General features: G+C 38.8%; 1 protein-coding gene across 14 annotated transcripts in view; it reads left to right on the forward strand.

Annotated features, from left to right (window-relative positions):
* Nucleotides 1-15,000, forward strand: part of LOC135204207 (nuclear factor 1 X-type-like) — a 451,271-nt gene that overhangs the window by 342,023 nt on the left and 94,248 nt on the right. For all 14 annotated transcript variants that reach the window (XM_064234304.1, XM_064234305.1, XM_064234302.1 and 11 more), the window contains one exon: nt 9,985-10,140. In XM_064234304.1, the coding sequence (XP_064090374.1) occupies nt 9,985-10,140 (156 nt within the window). The remainder of the gene's footprint in view (nt 1-9,984; nt 10,141-15,000) is intronic.

Below are 15,000 nucleotides of genomic sequence, written 5' to 3' on the forward strand. Positions count from 1 at the left end.
GAGAGAGACAGAGTGAGATGCACATCCATGACAAAAGGGAAAATTTTCCTCTCCTTATTTGACAGCGAGTGCTCATAGCAAGCAAGAGTGATCTGGTGAGCGAGTGACGGCCACACGTGGTTTCAGAGTGTTCTTGGGAGTTATTTGTAAATCTGGAATTACTGTATTTTTCGATATTTTCATTCATGGTAGTTTCCTGGGATGGCGGTGCCTGGCAACTGCGGAGGGGAAATCGCGAGTTGCAACGTAGGTTTTTATTTGACCCTATTTTGACGGTCAGTTTGGTATGCTAAAATATATAACTGAATTATTGTTGATGTCATAAGTAAGATGGAGGTTTGGATCTGGAGATGAGAGAGGATGTCGATTGTCATTAGAGGGTAAATCAGAACAGAATTATCTCGCAGGCATTTCGAGGGGAAACTGGAGTCTCCACCTACACCCTTTGCACCACCCCGGCTCCTCTGAGCCCCCATAAACCCCCTCCCCCGCCCCCCATCGCCCATCCTTCGCGAGGGCCTGTGTCTGAGCCACAACGTTTCCTCCACATTCCCTTACAAGAGACGGCGGGGAGCGACCCAACCCCTCTCACTCTCTCACTCTCCCACTATCACTACCACCACCACCTTTTACCCTCATTCCCCTTTCCCCTTGTTCATACTTTTCCCCCTCGTGAGATTCAACCTTCGTCCCGAAATCCCCTCAACCTAACCCCTCTCCTACGCGCCCCTGGAAGCCAAAGTGTGCGGTTTTTAATCACATTACCCTGGTCTTTGCCCTCGTGTCTTCTGTTTCTCCACGAAGAGGACTTTAAACCCAAGGCATCGGAAGCAGAAGACAGCATCATCTCTCTTTCCCTCTCTCTCTCTCTCTCTCTCTCTCTCTCTCTCTCTCTCCCTCTCTCTCTTTTTTTCCCTCTCTCTCTTTCTCTCTCTCTTTTTCGTAAGCCCCTTTTCGTCCTTTTTATCACACCTCTTCCATCTCCAGAGTCTTCCACGGTTGTTATCGCTTCACTCTTCGTGCACAAGTGCTACACCACCATGACCTATGCAGACCTATTATAGAGGCGAAGAAGTGAGTGGTTAGGAAAAGAAAAGGAAAAGGGGACGAAATGAAAACGTGAAATTATATACATCAGCCTCCTCCATGCAGCAGCAGTGTGTGTGAAACCGGCTGGGGACTGACTATCAGGTTTTGGGGGACCGTAGTGTTGTTTTGGTGGATTGGCTGAAGATCGATACGTCGGTACAAGAGTCTCGTGTGTGCCTCTTCTATCTCCCATGAGTAAAGGCTTTTACCATTTCATTGTTTATTTCGTCTTCCCCTTCTCTCCCTCCCTCCCTCCCTCACACCCTCTCTCTCTCCGTCGTACTTCCTCTTTTCGTTGTACGCGTTTGTCTGTTTCCCCTGTGTGTCCGATGTGCTTGTGACTCAGCAGGTCTGAGAGGAAGAAATTCTCTGTGAGAAAAAAAAAACCTATACCGTGTTCAGAGAGGAAAAAAAGACTCGGAAGATCTGGATAATAAAGAAAAAAGGGAGTAAAGAGGAGAGAGATAAAGATAACTGTTCGAACCTCGAGAGAGGAAAGCGTGACAGGACATCTATCTATCCTTAGTTTCTTGTACTCTCGCTTTCTCTCACTGGGAGGAAAGAGGGAAGGGCCTCGTGTGTGTGTGTAGATAATGTATCTTGCGAGAGAGAGGGCGAAGCACAACCAACAACACCACCACCAGCATCACGAATCTTAAAGCTTAGCCTCCCTGCGTTACGGACCTTCCTTCCTCGCTGGCTCTCCCACCCGTACCTTCTCCTCTCTCTCTCTCTCTCTCTCTCTTCTCTCTCTCTCCTTCTCCCCTCCTCCCTCGTGTGTACGACTGCTTCACTTGTCGTATCGCCAGCGTAGAAGTGCGTAGGCACTTCATGATGTAACAGTCATCCTCAGACATGACTGATGAACTGCTAGATTAATAATACTGCTGTCTTTAGGAGTCGTTGTCTACTTTTCAAAGTGAAATTTAAGGTTATTTAGTGAAAACATCTCTTTACTGTTGCAGGGAAAATTTGGTCAGACCATAAAGACGCTTTTCGTCGTTGCCATGATTAAACGAGTGGGCTGTATGTTATAAATATCGACTGGTTTTCGTCGACTGATACCAGCTACGTTTCCTTATACAAATTACAACGAATTTCCGTCCAGTATACGTCGTAAAAAAAGGGAAATAAATTACCTAATGACAAATTGTTGAACATTTTTGAAGGTATTTATGCTATATATCCAGTCTCCTTTTCATGTTAATGGACTGTGTACTATTCTCCAGTGGCTTCATGGCTGAATGAAAGAGTTGGAAGTTGTTGAACAAAGGTTATATTAAGCATTTCTGTAATTACCAGAACAAAACACCACTTTGTAATTTGTCATACTAATTCTTCGTGTCCTTCGCATCTCCTTCAAACAAGAAACACATCAAAGAAAAGTAAGTGTTCGACATTGAACTGGAAAGTTGCAACGGAAGACGTGCTACTTTTGAAAAGGATCAATATTATTATATATATGTAAATAAAGTTAAGATTAAGAAAATTGTGTAAGTCTAGTGTCCCTCCATTTCAAGTGTCCAGCGTACAGTATATTTTATAAGTCAGATTTGAAACGATGGTAGTTTTGATACTTTAGTGGCTGCTATTTTTGGTTATAAGTTTTAGATCAAAATATATATATCTATATAAATAAATATATATAAATTTTATGAATACCTGTGGTTCGTGTTTGTCCCCGTCTGGTGAAGTAGCGACTTCCTAAGAGTAGTCCTAAACCAGATCTCGTTCAATCTGGTGCAATAATAGATCTACGTAGAAACACAACAAAGGTTAGTTGTAGCAGTAGTGTTGTGCCTTTAACTGTAAACAAGATTTACCTGTGGAGAGAAAGCTGTAACTTGTAAACCCTCGCAGCACCGGCTATAATTGCTGAGAATCTTTTTACTAAACTATAAAAGATGGTAAGACGTTGACCATAAGAAAGCCAAAAGAAAGTGTAAAAGCGTTTCTTATGCACGTGTAAATTTTGCGGCCAATTGCATCTCACCTTGAAACTTGGACCGGGAGGCCCTCCCCTCGTTGGCACCAGTCGCCAACTGTGTTGACGTTTTTAGCGAAAGTGTGTGTGATGTAAAGAGGCGCTGGGAGAAAGACGACGCCAGAAGGGAACGAAGAGAAAAACACACAAACGAGATCATTTTACCCTGACGGAATTGAAACGACGAAGCAATTGGTAGCCAGTTATCTGATGAGCTTGCCAGAGGTAACAAGAGGGAGGATATCTGGAGAAGACGTAGCCTTTGGAAAAGGTAAATAGCCTTTCGTCATTGCTGCTGCCAGTTGCGTTTTTGTCGTCGACCACAATAGTTAGAGAAGTACCCAAGAAATCCTAGGCTCGACTGCCCCTCCGGAGCGGAGGAGCGGCGCGGTGCCCTTTGGCTTGTCAAGTGGCTACTTGAGGGCAAACCCCAGAGATTGTGGCGGAGTTCTGGCGGCGACTTCTGACTGCACAGTGTCCTCCTACTACGCCCACCCGCAGCAATACCCCAGACCACCCACCCGCCGCCTCCGCCGCCCCCACCCTACGGAGGACAACCACCCATGAAATGTGCCACCATGCCCTTGGGTTAGTATGGATGTGACTTTAAGGCGTCCGGGTATTTTTTTTCTTTATTCTGCCTGTATGGTCTTTGAAGAATATATATATATATATATATATATATATATATATATATATATATATATATATATATATATATATATATATATATATATATATATATCTATATAAAAAATATCGTATGGATATTTACTATAATAATGCTTTCAGATCATTATCTCATTACCTAATTGTCTGTGAAGATTATTCAAAAGAAGGAAATTCATTCCTCATAAAATGCTCTTATTCTGGAGCCATTTTCGTTAAGATTCTCATTCCACTGAACGTAATATCCGCAATATTTAATCAGGTGGCCGTGATATTGAATCATATGAATATATTTCCTTCTAAATTTGCTGATTGCATTAAAATATAGATGATGAATATAAGTCAAAGTATTATCCAAAACCTGATATATTATTGTTTATTGATCAGATCTATATTGCTTTCATGTAACCAAACAAGGCGTAGAGATCACCAGATATGGATGAAAGCTGCTCCTCGCGTGGCCGTGATCGGTGCACGCTCTCTGTTTATTTGGATATGTTGGTAGTGAAGATTAAACAGTCTCATAATGATTCATTTAAGGGTAAACGTGTTTGGTGTTTTGAAGGTCTTTTTTCAGAATTGCTAAGAGTCTCCAAGGCATGTTTATATCCATAGGGTATTTCATGTTTGTATGTTTGTTACTTGTTCATGTCAAATTTGCTATCTTAGGTCAAATGACATTTTGATGATGAGTTTCTTATGACTTGCCAAGCAATTTGCCCAGTATTAATGATGCCGTCTTGCAACGGCGTTATATATTTTAACTGCGAATCGATAAAAATAAATGGACAAATGTTTCCTTAGCTTCTTTTTTAATTAAATACTAATATTTTTAATAATATATATGGTTGCTGACGTGAATGATTTCGAAGTATTTTATGTCGTCAGAATTGAAATTTCTTCACAATAAAAGATCACAGGTGTTGGGTTTAAGAATAGAATTTAATTTCATCGAAGATATTGACAGTCTGAATTATTATTATTATTATTATTATTATTATTATTATTATTATTATTATTTTATTATTATTATTATAATTTACGTTTGAATGCGCGCCCAGTGAGGTGCACTGTGCAGTCAGTCTATCGCTCTTCAAAACATCTTGTTTTCTTCCGAGTGTGACAAGTCCCAGTATAAAATGCAGTCCTTGTTTCGCCGCCTCCCTCTTATCTGTCCGTGTGGGTGTTTCTTTCCTTATTTTTCTCTCCCCTTCAGGCAGTCTGTTCCGCATGGCATCGCCGCCTTCTCAACAGCATCTCTCTCTCTCTCTCTCTCTCTCTCTCTCTCTCTCTCTCTCTCCTACTTCCTTAACCTCAATTCGTACTCCGTCGGGGGTGAACTCTACGGTATTTTTCCATCGCGTTTAACTACTCGCGTGATGGAGAGAGAGGTCTTCTTCCGTTATATTAATGTTTCCATGTGTCTTGAAATGATCGTTTATAATGCGCGCGACGTACTTACGAAAAGTTGGTATTGTATCAGATGTTACGGTCTTTGAATGTAAATGAAACTGAAGGTGTAACCACTGGTACAACAGCTGTTTTGAATTCCTAAAGATTCACTCGTTTAATCTGAAGGGGAGCGTGTTAGGCTGGTTTAATCGGCATCGTCTTTTTATCGGTATTTTAACCTTAGGTTAACGCGCGATGCGTTTATCAATGAGGTTTGTGTCTTGTATCTGATTGGCCGATCTCTTTGTATTTCTTTTGTAGCATTGCCATCTGCTGTATTATTTTAACGATTGTTTAAAGATGTCATTCAAGTATGTTTACCTAGTGTACTTTTCGTAATTGATGAGACAGGAAAATGGAGCGCAAACTCCACGAATAAAAAAAAAAAAGATAAAAGAATAGACGTTTGAAAACTTTCCGAGTCTACATTCCACCAAACACGAGGAGCATCTGTGATATTGACTACGGATATTTACCGCTAGCGCGCAAAAAGAAATAAAAACTACTACAGTCGCTATGTTTCGGTAGTATCATCTTGATGTTTTTAACGCTATTTTATATTCGGCGATACACTAAGGGTGATGAGTGGAATTATCCTGTTGCATATGTAGTACGAGTCTTCTGTACGTTTTCGCTTCGCGATACCGAAGGTCATCAGCGCTTCTGTGACGGGAATATTTCAGTAAGTCCCGAAAGTAGATAATTTTTACAAGTAGAACATGACCCTATAATAAGTTTCATTATCGACAAGAGCCATTATAGAGAGACGGGTCGTCATTTTTTTTCTTTTTATTTTTCAATAGTTGTGTCAGAAAGAAATATTTTTGAAATGTTATTTCTTTAGAATTAAATACAGTTTTAGCAAGTGGAGTTAAAAATGTATATCTTATTCATTCTCTCTCTCTCTGTGTGTGTGTGTGTGTGTGTGTTAGTGTGTGTGTGTGTGTGTGTGGTGTGTTTTAGCTACACTGTGGAGTGAGTTGTAGGGAATGAAGCGAGATTAGGCTTAATGGTTTCGCTGGATAACTTGACTTTAATCTTGTATACTGTGGCGGCGTCCTCTCTCCTCTCTCTCTCTCTCTCTCTCATCTCGTCTCTCTCTCTCTCTCTCTCTCTCTCTCTCTCTCTCTCTCTCTCTCTCTCTCTCTGGTGTGGATAGCAAGCCCCTATTCATATCCTCTACTATCTCCGATATTTTTGTCGATGTAAAAGTTCTTGAATGTGAAGGGTTGTGATTAACCTGTATAGACCAACTGCATAACAGAACTTTTAATTTACAACTTGTCTATATATTGTTCATCTTTTTCATTGCTGACGTGTTATTGGTTGAGGGCAAATTAAAATATGCTGAAAGCTTCAATACAGCCGGATGTTCATTATCGACACTAAAAATATCAGCTTGAGAAATGAACATCACACTTTTTTTATCGGTAGACATTTAGCCAAAGCCACAGGAAACAATAAAAGTAGTACCGAGCGCTTTCGTGTTATTTCAACACGTTTTCGAGGGACAATATGTTGAAATAACACGAAAGCGCTTGGTACACTTTCTTTTATTTTTCCTGTGGCCTTGCCTAAATATATTGTCACGTGCTATTTAGTGATATAAGCATCAGTGTGATATATTATATATATATATATAATATATATATATATATATATATATATATATATATATATATAATAATATGTAGTTGTAGTTTATATATATATACACACAAACACACCACGGCTCAAGCCAATGTAAGCTGAATGATATGCCACTCGGACCATCAGAAGAAAATACTTAACTACGCCAGAACTGTAAAATTGAAACTGAAGACAAATGAACGCGAAAATGTCTTAATTTAAAAGTTCAACCCGATGCAGGGAACCGCCATCAGCTACGTCGGGGAATGGACCGCCGAAAAAAATTAGGTTGCAGGGTTTGTGGATGGTGGAAATCGGGCGGTCGCCCCCCATAGATGCTGCCGATGTGAGTCACCGAATTTTCCGATGTCATGCGGAGGTCGGGAACGATGATCGCGTTAAGAAGGGATCTCAGAAGTAGGATCTCGTATGACGCACGGTCGAAGAGCTTTTGTTTCTCGACGGGAGAATCATTATTGAGTTTCTCGTATCCGAATGACTTGGTTATTTTAATCTATGTTACTCAGTACTTGTGATGTTATTTTGTTATTATTATTTTTTTATATTTTGATGTTCTTGATCATGCTGATTTAAGTGACAAGGACTTTTGAGTCGGCGTTTAAATTAGTCATTTAAAAAACAAGGAATTATCGTTGCTTCAAGATTAAGAATAAAACCACTGTTTTTGTGATGTAGGTAGCATCTGATTTTAATTAAGTTTTCTAAGGTTATTTCTTTGTTATCACTAAGCTTAAGAACTTTTGTATCTAAGGTGAGAATAAGAGGCGTATGTAAAGATGAAACTGTGTGTTTTGAGATGGTATGATCATCTGGATAGCTTGGAGGAAGTATATATTATAATATAATATATATATATATATATATATATATATCTAATATATACACATATATATAATAATATAATAATATATATAAATGATGGTAAAGTGTAAATGTAATGTCTACATACATATGTATATATATATATATTATACATAATATATATATATATATAGTATATATATAATAAAACACTTGACAGAATATATAAAGAGAAACGGAAAGAGAATAAGAAAGAAAGGAGCCGAATTTATGTACGCAATCTTTAGCAGATGCTTGACTTTTTATTGTAAAGAATATAGGGGAAAGGATACCCAAAGTCTTTCCACTCGACTTCATCCTTTCGATCTGCGCGAGAAATCAAAAGAATCCTTTTCTGCTTTTATTATTTATTTTACTTTATTTCATTTTTTATTTGACTTTATTTCAATTTTGTTTTTTTACGCAAAACTGCCACTAATATCCGGACGTATATTCGTTCCCATTACAAATACATCCGAGGATTTCAGGTGGTGACAGTTTCCAGAAGAATCGCCTTAGGGGGGTGGGACTCAAAAGTTTTGAGGGGGCGTGGCTTAAAAGTCAGGTTGAGGGAAACATCCTCACCCCCTGCCGGATTAAGTGACGACTTTACTCTCCCCCTGCAATAGATGTTTTGTGCCTGTACGACTCTTGGAGAGGTATGGGGGGTTGGGGGAGGGGCTCGTCGTATTGTCTGGTGTAGGGGGGGGAAGGGGCAAGGAAGGTGTTCCTCTCTGGTTTATAGGTGTGGATGTTATGGCGACGAGTGTTGATCTCGACTGGGGATTCCTTTTGTGTCCAAGGATAATTTTCGTATTCTTTTACGCAGAAAGGAAAAAGGGGGAAGGGGGTGTGGGGGCGGAGCGAGGGGTGTTGGGTGTCCGAATTTGGCGAGCGGGTCTGTTGGAAATGTAACAAAAAATAAAACAAAAAAGAAAATAAAACAGCCCAGAAGACTGGTTTTGATAGGGGTATTGGTTTTATTTCTTCGTCCCTTGGCAACAAAGGCAGCAAAATACGCATTTTTATTTTTTCATTCGTTTCTTCTTTAGTTCATACATAACATACAGTTTAAAGCAGCGACACTGTTATGGAGTATTGCAAATTGATACAAAAATAAACCTTTCATTACATCGCAAGTTTGAGACATTGCAACTTGATATAATCGTGACGAATGTATATGAGATTAAGTATCATTCATATTAGATGAATGCCTGATGCAATTTTAGACCTACTACTTTCTTGATACTAGAAGTATTAAAACAGCACAGTTTCTTGTGGAAAGTTTCTGTGGTTTTGTCCATTGGGGGCATTTCTCAGCTTATGCATATGCGTTAATTTGAATGTGTCATTTAAGGCGTAATCAATGGGCACGTCTCTAGCCCAGGCTTGAAGATAACTTGTAGTAGGAAAACATAGGCGTAGAAAATTAGAGAACTATTGATTAAGCAATGGGTTAGTGCGTGTGTACTTACAAGAAGGAAACAAATAGAAGTGATTCTGAGGAAATACCAGTTTTTGCGTACGTTGAATAAATAAAATACATGTCATTTGTAGTGCGTTGTCAAGAATGTGAAGGATCAAAGTAACTTCATTATATTTGTTGTATTTTCACATATATTTACATATGCTTTTAACCCTTATGCATAAGCATATGCGTATCAAATATGCGTAACGGGAAAAAAACACGAGTAAATAATTATAAATCCAATCATTTTCATCCTTTGTACAAACTTAAAATAGATTAATATATATATACACATATATATGAGGTTTTAGTCTTCCTTTTTCACTAAGATAGATATATGAGGTTGTGGTCCACAGGGGAAAAGAAAAGCTGACATTCCTTTTAGGTCAACAGTTTTGGCCTTCACTGGCCCTTATCGAAGGCCGAAACTGTTGAGCTAAAAGAAATTTCAGCTTTTTTATTTTTTTTTTCCCCTGTGGACTACAAACATAAATATAAAGGAAGAGGTGCCCAATCAGACGACAATTATGTATACACGAGTTTTATTCAGAAACGTTGGTGACAACATGAAACGTTTCCTAATTAAAACTCGTGTACATGACTGTCGTCTGATTGGACACCTCTCCCTTCATATATTCGTGTGTGTGTGTGTGCTCGCTCGCATATGAACACATGCATTACAAAGACTTACCATCATCATTCTGTACTTACAACACCAAAAGTTTCCTCTTCATCTTCCTCCTCACCACCGCATTCCACCCCCATTCTGCCAGCTGAGATCGACCGACCCGAAGGAAGGCCCTTATTCATCCTTCTCTTGTTTCTCCCGCAGGATGAGTTCCACCCATTCATCGAGGCGCTGCTGCCACATGTCAAGTCCTTCGCCTACACGTGGTTCAACCTGCAGGCCGCCAAGCGGAAGTACTTCAAGAAACATGAGAAGAGGATGTCACTCGAGGAGGAGAGGAGGTGCAAGGATGAGCTACAGGTAGGTGGTCCTTGAGCAAAGGACTTCTTCTAGTCGTTGCAGGGAAGGGAAGGGTAGGGTAGGTTAGGTGGTGGGACGGCAGGTTTGTACGTAACCGCATTTTGAGATTGAGATACGGTCGTACTTTCGTCAACGTATATGGCACATATACATGTGTAAAGTATTTTTTTGTATCCCATCTCTTATTTTCTTATTTTGTCTTGACCTGTGCGCACATTCGACTATACAAACATAAACGTACTTGGCACATATGTGCACTTGTGTTAGTGTTCGTATTTCATTTTTAAAATTCGCTTTTGCCAGTGACGTTTGTAAAGTTTTGCATTTTCAAAAATCAGTATGATTATTATTTTGCCGTCAGTATTGAATCAGCAGGTTTAATGTAGAGCATCGGGGACTTATTAACCTTAATAGATGAAAAGAAATACGGCTGTTGAACCCCTTTATATTCTGTTTCGGTTTAAGGCTCGCTGTTTATTAAATTGATCAGATATATTTAGCAAATGAGCTATTACAAAATCTCTCTACTTCAGACCAACCTGCTTCCAACGGCTTGCTAAGTAACGGCAGTGGTGATGATGCCACCGAACATTACACATGACTCAAGCCATAAAGACCATAAATATTACTCGGTCTCTCTGGTGGCCCATTGGCCATCCCTGCCCCTATTGCCAATGGCACCGAGTGCCCGGCGTCAGATAACAAGAATTTAAAAAGCATATTTATCATTCACTCACTCAGCTACTCGTGTACCCCACTGTGACTCACTGCCAGTTGCCCGTGGCCCCGTCATTGGACCACATTCGGTACACTGTATGAATTACTTAAGGTTCTCTGCAGCGTGCCTTCGGCCCTTAGCTGCAACCGCTTTCTTTCCTTTTACCGTACCTCCTTCCATATTCTCTTACTTGATCTTACTTTCCACCTTCTCTTAACACTTGATTCATAGTGCAACTGCTTTGAGGTTTTCCTCCTGTTACGCCTTTCAAACCTTTTACTGGCAATTTCCATTTGGGCGCTGAATGACCTCAATTCTATAAGGCCTAAATTCTATATTCAACTCAACTCAACTCAATTGCCCGAGGAGAACTCCCAAACCTTCCTGCAAGAATATATATAACAAGTTTGTCATTATCTCTCACAGATTCTGTTGGCCATATGACTTGCTTCTTGCAGCAGTTCTCCAAGGTCTTATGCAAGATTATATAAGATCTATTAAAAGTATCACTCACTCGTGCTTCTGGATACTCTTGTTTTAGCGGCGTCCGATTCTCAAAGTCGCGTACAAGAGTCTGAACAATATTTTATCGTGGGATTGTTAAACCAGTGTTTTTTCAGCGTTATCAAGTTGCGGTTTAATGTAACGGACAGTACAGTTTAAGAGAGCTTTATGACAACGGGTTAACATTAGGAATAATGGTTTTAATGAATGAATATTCAAAGTTCATTTTCAATGTATTCGTCACCCCTTGGATTTTTTTTTATACCCTTTTCATTTGTTCGTCTTTTCGTAAATGGGCGAGAAGTTCCTTTCTCCTTTTGGTTATCTTATCTATTAATTATGGAGGAAAAATCGCTTGAGACGAGAGAGGCGATTCTCTTATTCCATCGAAAATAAAGATGTGATAAGCATTGGGAAGCTGCTCCGGTATACGGTATACAAACATACATACATACATATATATATATATAATATATATATATCTATATATATATATATTATATATATATATATATATATATATATATATATATATATATATATAAACTAATATACGTTTATCTATATTTTTAAAGTTTTCATTCTTTCTCACTTTCATTTACGATGATACTGAATAGCCGTTCTCCATAGCACTGCCTGGCCGCTTAGGCTTAAGTCGTACTATTTCCCATTTTTTTATGCTCATGTAGCCGGTATATATTTTTTTTAATCTCTTTTGAAGACCGCTCTTTTTTCTCCTCCTCATTTCCTAGTTTGTGTTCCTTGCTAAGTTTAGGCCTTCTATGACTAATATGACTAAATGTCGTTAGAGTGAAATTCGTTGTACGGAATTTGTTTTGTTGTTAAACATTTAATTATTTTTGTAATTTTATTATTTCAGTTTCTTATTCATATAATGTCATCTGAGGGTGGGGGAGGGAATGTTAGTCTCTCTCCATTTGATGTTTTTATAAAAGTGGAGGAAAATATATGAACTTGGTAGGACTCCCTACCATTTTCGTTCTTCTCAACACATTTTGTAATATCAAAGTCTTTGTCGGCGTCTTCAAAGTGAGTTTAGTACTTCCGTTTTGTGACGCTGGAGTTTTCTACATAAAAGAAGAAGAAAGAAGATAATGACTTCATTGCGTTAAATATTAAATCTGTAGCTTGCGATTATATGTGAAATTGTAAATATTTGTTGTGATAGATAGGTTTATAAATATCGGTATTAGCGCTCAAAGTGACTGATGATAGTGACTAATATAAAATTGGATGTGACCTAGCTGTGTCGTTAAATTTTTAGCAGTTGGCAAATAGTAAAAATCAGAGAGAAGCTTCGTCTCGTAATGCAATAGCATTTTTTTTTATTATTGTACGGACATGTTAAGGTGTTATTACTTCGCTATTGCGTTTATTTCTTCAATTGATGTCGTAGTATCCTTTGAATAATTTTATCGTGACGCAGCTTACGGCGAATGGGTCGGTTTTGATGCTCTTTAAATAGAAAAAAAATATATTAGCAAAAGTTAAAAGTTGGAAACAAGCTAAATATCGCAGCGAACATTTGCACCACGATTCATTCAATATTTTACTACTATGATTTAGTAAGTGGTGTAAAAGTGTGCGTTTTCATAGTTCAATAAAGCCGTTATATATTCCCGTTCTTTTGGTCGGTCATGTCGAGGAGAGAGAGTTTTGTTGACCTTAAGAAAATGTGGACTTTCTATCTCTGGTATTTTGTCTTAAATGACTTTGTCCGTCATCATCACAACTTGAGCGCTCGCTGGTGCCGTAGTCATGCGATGAGCACGAGTGAATTATTAGAAATCATGTGGATGTTCTGCTTTTCAAATAATAACACACATTACGTGACTCAATCGTATGCGTGGAAAAGAATAGCTCGACGCCATTAGGAACAGTTTTGTATGTGTGTGTGGTGCGCGCGCTCAAAATATCTTTCCGCACATTTTTATTAATAACTTCTGATATCTGAAATATTGTCCTTCGAAAGTTATGAAGGAGTAGATGGCGTTGTTGTGGTTTTTTTTCTAGTAATGAAATTTTTTTTTCTAGGAACTGCATAAACACCACTTTATGTGTGGAAACCCTGCTTAATTATAGTTTTCTATCATATTAATATCATTATTATTAATAAATAGTTGTAAACTCTGATACAAACTGACAATAAACTGCTTATGTAAATCGAGTATTATCATATGATGAACATTCTCCTTGATATTAACACGATCTACTACACGACACGAAATTCTGGGAAACCTGTAGAAAGTCGATGATAAAACATTTAAATTAGAATATAGGACCAACTGGAAGAACAAAAATCCTATGGGGATCTCGACTTGTCCGAAAGATCTTCTCTCTCTGCATCGTATCATTAGAATACTTTTGTTCCCTGATATTTATTTTAGCGACGCCAGGTTTAGTAACCATAAATCTATCTTATATTTTTGTCGACCTTTCGTGAGACTTTACCGTTTTCGTACATCGAGTTTGTGTGCTTTTAACATCCTAGAATCGTAATATCTTCAGGCGTGTACCGATCTGTCAGGTGCTTTCTTTGTAGTGTTGCGCCTGTGTAAATAGCGACTAGCGACACCGACATCTACAGGATATCTATAAGTATACTATAGTAGATTCACATCAACCTTGCATTTGATGTCTAGGCCAGTCCCTTACGACGCTCCTGATTGGCTGTTGATAAGCCATTCACAAGGCTGGAAACTCTGTCTCTCTCGAGAGAGTTCACATAGACAGGATCTATGTTCCACCTCTCCTGAGGGATGCTTTTGCAAGACGTATCCCTCAGGAGAGGCGGAACACAGATCCTACCCGTGTGAACTCTCGAGAGAGACTGAGAATTTCCAGTCCTGTGACTGGCTTATCAGCAGCCAATCAGGAGCGTCGTAACGGACGGGCCTAGACATCAAATGCACGGTTGATGTGAATCTACTATAGCAACCGTCTGCCCGAGAGGTCTCCATAGTATCCAGATAGCATCGCCGCGCGTCTTCCTTGTCTCTTATTTGGTCTATATTTCACACCTGTCTCATCCCGAGCTCTCTCTCTCTCTCTCTCTCTCTCTCTCTCTCTCTCTCTCTCTCTCCAGGATCCTACCCCCTTCGAGCCATCATCATTCATCACCTTTTGCTTTCTGTTGTATCCATTTATCATTATTTATGATTTATCCAGTGTGTGTGGACTCTTCCTTCCTAATTTATCTCTCTCTCTCTCTCTCTCTCTCTCTCTCTCTCTCTCTCTCTCTCTCTCTCTCTCTCCATTCCCTGTATTTTGAGTTTTTTATGAAATCTTGGAAGACATTTTAAAAAAATATTTTACACATTTTTTGTGCCTCACTAAAAGTAACATTAATAACATTTTGATTAAACTGTTTATATTTCAATAAGTTACATAAGTTTGAAAATTAACGAAATCATACATATTCATCTTTAGAGGGTTTTCTTATAAATTATTATAAAGCTTATAGACATTCTCAAAGGAATTACGTATATTTCAACTCAAGAACAGGGCGGCCTGATTTATCACTCTTCGGCCTTAGGCCTCCTCAGTTTTTACACAATTATTGTTCTCCCTTGACTGGGAGGCGTGTTGTAAGTTTGTTTCACATTCGGTATTTTCAC

This window comes from Macrobrachium nipponense, chromosome 44 (genome assembly GCF_015104395.2).
Source record: "Macrobrachium nipponense isolate FS-2020 chromosome 44, ASM1510439v2, whole genome shotgun sequence".
NCBI lineage: Eukaryota > Metazoa > Arthropoda > Malacostraca > Decapoda > Palaemonidae > Macrobrachium > Macrobrachium nipponense.